Here is a 7697-nt window from a genome sequence, read left to right as displayed (position 1 = left end):
TTTACACTTGGATTCCGCTGGGGAATCTTGAGCGCACAATGCAATTCCATCAATGTATAACATCCATAGTTCCACTTCATAAAAGCAAGCATCAATCCACTTTTATGTCTCTACATACTTGATTAAATTGCATGAAATAACCTCAGATCTTAGTTTATTCGATTGAGTATATGCTTATAAAATAACACTTATTTTATTAACAACAATATGTTTATACGAAGTCTACAAACAACGAGATTCTAAGAGAATTAGGACACCAATCCCAATATTTTGGTTGTGTCCAAGAATCACAGTGTTCTTGTTCTGTTCCTGGGAGTTGTGTTCATTAGTTTTTGGCGAAGAAGTTTGTGTTCACCAGAGAGAATGCATGAAGAAAGAGAACTACAAGGGTTAGTGTTCTTTCTTTCCCTTTTCTCTCTATACGTTAGGAAAACATGTCTATTTTCAGTTTACTGTTTATCCTCTCCATACTGTACTTTTCTATATTCTAGTTGTTCCAAAAATCAAATTCATTGACACAAGCGATCATTTGCTTCCGCTACGGGAATTTGATTCCGTCAACCTCATCGTTCAAGACCTACAATCAGCCCTTAAGGGAGCAATTCATCTACTTTTCCTATGATCAGGAAGGAGTGGATTCCATATTGTGTAGCTACGTTCCTAGTTCCCCACTTAGACGAATTCCTAAAATGGTAGGCATATTGAATCAAAGAATCTGACCACTCTCATCCATATAGATCAAAGGATTACCCTCATAAATAGGAGTTCATCACTCAAGATTAAAGTCAAGTTAGCTATGGTCGTCCTAGTGAAATGTAAGTCTCTTTAAGTAATGGTGTTATAAAAAGAGACTAACCATTTCATGATCCGGTCTTATACAAACTCTTTGTACATAATACTCTCACTCACATATCTCCACATGAATGATCAGGATTAGATCATTTGGACATTTTACAACAATTGTAACAATTATAAAGTGGATCGTATCTGTAGTGTCATTAGGATAAGGTACCCAGCCTTATCCATACATTATAGACCATTCAGGTTATTAATTAAACATCCACTTGTATGTCACCACATACATATTTGAGCTACATTAAATAACCTAGGATCTTAGTTTATTAGATTTGGGTTAATGCAAACTAAATATCAACTAAAATAACACTTTATTTTGTTAAATAAATAATTTGTGTACAAATAATTTACAAATTACGAAACCCACGAGATTTAGGCTTCAACTTCAACAAGGTTTGAGGTAGTCACTGTATGTCTTTCGGGTCTTTGGAACCGCAGAAACAAACATCTATTTTTGAGCAACTAGGATATGATTCCAGTTGGGGATTGGGCCTCAAAATTTTTTGCAATCTTTCCATTCTGCTAACTCCCGGATTCATGCTTCTTCACCTGAATCTCCTTCTCGGCCTCTTAGGGGTTGGTCGCCTTCGGTTGGTTCGTGGTTTAAGCTTAATGTGGATGTCGGTTTTTCCACGAAAGCCTCCCTTACATCGGCGAGGGTTATTATTCGGGATTCTACTAGTCTGGTCATGCTTTCAGCATCTAAATTCCTGGGCTTTTCCTCTGGCGCTGAGATGGCTAGGGCTTAGCGACTTAGTATGGAATTTCGTTAGCAATTAATGCAGGTTTATGGTTGTTGATCAATGAGCCATACTGCTCTCGGTTTGTTCGTCTTTTGTCGTCTGAGCTGGAAGATATTTCTAAATTGGGCTGTTTGATTAGTGCACTCAAGCATTTTGTGCTCCTTCAGATTCATTGGTCTTCCAGCTTTACTCCTTGTTCGGGAAATTGTGCTGTTCATTTGCTTGCTAAGGATGCATTGCTTCATCGTTTTGATTGTATCTGAGTTGAAGATTTGCCCAATTTTATTTCTTCTTCTGTTGCTCATGATTGTTTCGCTTCTTCTTATTCATTGTAATTGTTGCTCTATTTTGTATCCTTTTTCAAACAAAAAAAAAAAAAAAAAAAAAAGAAAGAAAGAAAGAAAGAAATAGGTTTTTTTGCCCAAATAATAAAAATAATAGGGAGATTTTCAAAAATAGAAAAATAAGAAAAACGATTTACACAAAATAATAAAATTTTAATCTTCTAAAGAGACTGATAGAGACTGATAGAAGTCTCTCAATATCTATCAATGATAAAAACCGATAGAAATCTATCGTTGATAAATGCTTATAGAAGTTTATCGGTGTCTATTAGTATTTTATTTTATTTTATTTTATTTTTTGCTATTTCTATAAAAGGTTTGATGTTTTCTATCAGTGAAAATTTTCCTAATAATAATAATAAGAAATAGCCAAGCAAATAGTAACCACTACTAATTAAACCGGCCCTAGGCTTTCCAATAATGTTGGAGTTAATAACTTTGTATTTGAGGTGTATAGTTGTAAGATGTAGAGGAAGAAAGTAAGATGAAGTTACTTGATAAATATAAAAAGTAGGAAAAATTTCTAGTACTATGGTAGTACAAAAAATTTCCATACTACCTCCATTCATTGCTAGCTAAAAAGTAACATTCATTTACGCGGGAACCAAAAAATAAATGAATAATAAATAAAAAAAATTATTTAACGTGTCAAATAATGAATGAATGTAGTACGGTAGTACTAGAATTTTTTTTCAAAAGTAGAGATAGCGGAGAAGATTAAATTCTTTGGTAAATGTGAAAAATATAAAAAAATGAAAAAATAGAGTTACTCGATAACTTTGCAAGTTCAATAGTGTTTACTATTTAAGTTGGGTTGTTTACACCACCTTAATAATTTGGTGGACCAAACAGCCCTTAGTTTGAAAACAAACTTGGAGCTAAGGGAATGATATGTATATTGGAAACAAGATTCTAGAGGAATGGGTAGGATTTTGGCCAAATATCAAAAGAATAATACCTACAATGAAAAAGTTCAAGGAAATTACGGGACTCCAAACACTATAAAAGCCTCTATATAACTTTAGTTCCAAATCCACCAAATTCATTATATTTTATTCCTCGTAAACTAAATTATTATTATTGTTATTATTACTTTATGGTTTAATTGCAAATTTGGTCGTTGTAGTTTGAAAAAAGGTTAGAATTTAGTCATAAATAGTTTATATAGTTTCATAAAATCCTCATACATATCTCTATCATAGGAATTATTTGGGAGGATTTTATCAAACTGTAAGGATTAAATTCTAATTATAAACCATATCGATTAAATTCTAATTTTCTCTAAATATAGGAACTAAATTTACAATTTACCCCATATGTGTAATCCTAGTGTGAGGTTTGTTATCAGCAAGAAATTAGAGATTGAAAGATGACAGTTAAAAACATGGGTAAAAATAAAGAATGAGGTAGCAATGGACACGAAAAATTACCTGGAATAAAATTTACTGGCCGAACCATATGCTTGGTAAGATATAGTTAACGGTCGTATTAATTTGTAGCCACAAACACAAAAACAAAACACAAAACACGGCCAATACCATTGCGTTGCGTTGTGTATATGTCTTGGAAGCATCGAAATGGACATGGATACGGATCCCCGTGACACATAAAATCAACCTAACAAATCAGTCGTTTTGTTACACAAAACCCTTTCTCATCTCTTCTCTCACAAAATGTGAAACTTGCTTTCTGATATTTGTGTGTTTCATTTGACTCCCCATCTCTTACTACAACCAACAAAATCTCTCCAATATCTTCTTTAAAATGATGTTTCATATTATGCTAATCTCTATCGTTTTCAAATTTTAATAAATGTTTAATATATCGTGAAATTTAATAAGTAAGGTGTTCTAAATTAAAAAATAAAGGTATAATAGATCGTAAAATTGAAAGTTTAAAATCAACCAAATATCAGATAAAATTCAAGATTATTAGCTGGACAGAGAATTTTGAAAGTTTAAACACTTATATTTCAACACGTTCAATTAATCAACGGAAACCTTTGATCCAAAACATCCCCTTGCTATATATAATGCCATTATTGAACTAGTTTGAGCATGAATTGAAGGATAAGACCAAACTTGTGGCTTTCTTTCTAAACAATACAATGGAGTCAATAAAGCTCTTCATCCCATTTTTCTTCATTCTCTCCCTTCTCTCAGGTGGAGACTATGTCATGGGTTTTTTTTCTGCTTCAGATAATTAATTGTTATTATCTTTTTAATTTGTTGGTTTGATATGTAGAATGCACCGACTGATCTTTTCATCATTTAGTTTCTTGTTAAAAAAAATATATTTTTTTTGAATTTTTGTTGATCGGAGATAGACATATATATATATTTTTTCAGAGAAAGGGTTTGCTGGTCATCACCTTCACCACCATCATCTCCACCACCATTTTCAACCGAGCAAGCTCTTCGTCTTCGGAGATTCATATGTTGACACGGGCAACATCAGTCCCTCGGATTCAAATTATCCCAAGTATCCATATGGAATTACCTTTCCTGGCAAACCTGATGGACGTTTCTCCAATGGTCGTGTTTTGACAGATTTTGCGGGTAGATATAGTCATCCCTCAATATTATTAAATTTTAATATGGTTATCATGGTTTAGACTTAACTTCAATTTGAAATCATCATGCAATAATAATAATTTGGACTTGAATCAATGCAGCAAGATTTATAGGGCTGAAATCTCCAATCCCATATAGACATTTGGAAAAGATTGGAATAGAAGGGGCAAAATATGGTGTCAACTTTGCTTATGGTGGAACTGGTGTATTTAAAACTGGCTATGATTTGCCAACAATGACCACTCAAATTGACTTCCTACAAAACCTTATTGCTGACTCCACATTTACCCCAAACCAAATTAGCTCCTCTTTTGCCCTTGTCTCTGTTTCTGGCAATGACTATTCTTATTACCTATCTACAAATGGCTCCATTCAAGTAACTTCCTCTGAATCATGGACTTTTGAGATAATAGTAATAATTATTTTATCAAATTTAATTTCATGATCAATGATGTGGTTTTAGGGTTTCATTCCGCTGATTGAGAAAGTTGTAAAGCAAATAAGGGTGAATTTGAAAAGGATTCATAGCTTTGGAGTGAAGAAAATAAGTATAACAGCATTAGGGCCATTGCAATGTGTGCCAGAAATCACAGTCGTTTCTGACTTCAAGGAATGCAATTCAACTATTAGTGCATTGGTGGATTTCCACAACTTTTTGTTACAACAAGCTGTGGACAAGTTGAACAAGGAAACAAATGATTCTCCTTTCTTTGTTCTTAATCTCCATAGTGCATTTTCATCTATAATCCAAAACAAAGGCGTCCCTCAAGGTAAACAAAAACTCTATTATTTTCGCTCACTCTTTCATACCTTAATTACGTCCAGTATGATCATGTTATTCTTTTTTTTTTTTTACTTTTTTTTTTTTTAAACAAAATTACATTATATGACAAATACATTTTAAGAAACCAAATCATGACTTCAACTTTTTTGTTATTACAGGTGTGGTAATCACATAACAATCACATACAAATCAGATATCAATCACATAACAGCCACATAACAATCATATAGATATCTGATAGCAATCAAAATTTTAAACGGAAGTTTTTTTTTTCCATGTTTGCAAAAAAGCAAAACCACACACCCAATTTTTTCAATTTATTTTTTTATTAAAGTTGCAATTGCCCCTTTCTTTTTTTCATTTTTTGTTTTTAAGTAAAGTAAAACAAAATAACATTTTTTTTCTTTTTTTTTCTCTTAAAATTTTAATTACGAATTTAAAAGTAATACCTAAAACTCAAAACGTTAAAATAAATATTCAAATCTTTTGTGTTAGCTATTTATTATTGAATATTTGTTTATTTCATTTTTATGAGTCAAGAATGATCAAATAATACTTTTGTAAAAAAGAAAAACAAAAAAAAAAAAGAAAAGAAGAGGAAAGGAAGAAAGTAGGAACAAGAGACGAGAACTTTAATTAGGTATTATTTGATAATTAAGTTAATTTTTGAAAATTAATATTATAAACATTGCTAGTCTGTTTCCACCCAGAGTTTCTTTATTTTACTATCTACTATTCAAATATGTTACTTCATCTATTGCTTCAAAATCAACAGCTTTCTTTTAGCTCCTCTTTTGTATGTATCTACCAATGAAGTAACTTTTTCTTTAAAAAAATAAAAAGATCAAGCGACGTTTTAAAAATTAGAAAAACAAATAAATTTTGAAAGTTGATTTTTTTTAATAAAGATGGCAAAATCATAATAAAGAAATCGAAACAAATAAGTACGCAATTTCCAAAACCAAAACATAGTTATCAAACAAAATATTAATTTTATTAACATTTCTAAAAAATAAAAATCAAAAAAAAAAAACCAGAAAAGATTACCAACGTAATTAACTCTTTTGTTTTAAAAAAATCATGACACATCAAACGAGAAACAAGAATGGTTACCTATCAACTCTAAATTTTAATATTTCTGGTTTTATACGTGCAGAGAACATAACATTCGCAACCCCATTGCAGCCATGTTGTATTGGGATAAACCCTGAATATGATTGTGGAAGTGTTGATGAACATGGCAACAAGAAATATGTATTATGCGATGATCCTAATTCAGCCTTCTTTTGGGATGCAGTGCACCCTACACAACAAGGATGGATTGCTGCCCTTTCCATCTTGATATCCACTATGAAACAACATTTCTAAATCTAATAGTGCATCCATCTATATTCTATATGTTCTATGCGTTATTATGTATGGTTTTAATTAAGTGGGTCAATGAATTGTAGTATTATCTCTATCAATATAATAATAAAGCTTCTCTTTAAAGGGAGAGCATTATCGAACTCGGTGTGTTTGGAATATTATTGGAATTTTTCATGGAAACTTTATATGAGTATTAATTAGGTAAGTTTTGGGTCTTCCATATAGTTTAAAGACTTTATTAAGTCTTAACTTTTGAGTTCTTCACCATCTCGGCATCCTTTTTATACTTTTCCTTTTTATATATAATATGATTTTGGTTTTTGGAGGTATGATAAGGGTGCTAAAGATGTGTCAATCTAGTTGAGATGTCTGGGTGCATCCACTGATTCCATTTGCCTCTCGTACCCGTTTTCTAAAAAAAAAGGACTTTATTAAGTCTTAATGTACTTTTAATAAGATGCTTTTAATTTTCCAATATCTAGCTTTTTAAAAAATGTGCTAATTATATTTTTATTCTTACTACTTTTTTTAGAGGTATCGTAACTTTATTGTAAATCAGAGTGGCGCAGCGAAAGCATGGTGGGCCCATAATCCATGGGTCCTAAGATCGAAACCAAGCTTTGGTAGTGTACTTTACAATTATATAAGTTTCATGATTCAATTTTTATCATTTGGAGGTCAATTTCTACAACTTTGCTAAGAAGCATCTTAGAACTAGGAGTGATATTTGTCAAGTATAAGTCATCACCATTGTCAACTTAGATACATAATTAAAAAAATAATTATATGTGTTATCATTAAAAAAATAATATATATACACAGTTTTGTTTGTTTTAAACATTGATGTGACATATGAAAAATATATATATTTTAGGACATGTTTGGATTGACTAGAAAAAATATTTTCTAAAAGATTATTTTCATTTAAACAAAGTTCATAAAAATGGTTTAAAATAAATATACTTGTATATTTGAGTTACATTTTCTCAAAAGTGTTTGCATACATAAGTTTGTTTGGTTTGCTATACTT

General features: G+C 31.2%; 1 protein-coding gene across 1 annotated transcript; it reads left to right on the top strand.

Moving 5' to 3' along the window:
- Positions 1-3945: 3945 nt before the first annotated feature.
- LOC120074118 (GDSL esterase/lipase At5g03610-like) lies at positions 3946-6807 on the top strand. Its single transcript, XM_039027136.1, has 5 exons — positions 3946-4104; positions 4291-4500; positions 4617-4891; positions 4979-5285; positions 6456-6807. Exons 1-5 carry the CDS (start codon positions 4050-4052, stop codon positions 6665-6667), a joined length of 1059 nt encoding a protein of 352 aa, XP_038883064.1. The 5' UTR covers positions 3946-4049; the 3' UTR covers positions 6668-6807.
- Positions 6808-7697: the final 890 nt, after the last annotated feature.

This window comes from Benincasa hispida, chromosome 3, assembly GCF_009727055.1.
Source record: "Benincasa hispida cultivar B227 chromosome 3, ASM972705v1, whole genome shotgun sequence".
Lineage (NCBI taxonomy): Eukaryota > Viridiplantae > Streptophyta > Magnoliopsida > Cucurbitales > Cucurbitaceae > Benincasa > Benincasa hispida.
This window is presented reverse-complemented; position numbering and strand designations above follow the sequence as displayed.

Coding starts and splice junctions, on each gene's coding strand:
- LOC120074118 (XM_039027136.1), top strand. CDS start 4,050: ATGGAGTCAATAAAGCTCTTCATCCCATTTTTCTTCATTCTCTCCCTT. Junction 4,892..4,978: donor CTACAAATGGCTCCATTCAA/GTAACTTCCTCT, acceptor ATGTGGTTTTAG/GGTTTCATTCCGCTGATTGA. Junction 5,286..6,455: donor AAACAAAGGCGTCCCTCAAG/GTAAACAAAAAC, acceptor TTATACGTGCAG/AGAACATAACATTCGCAACC.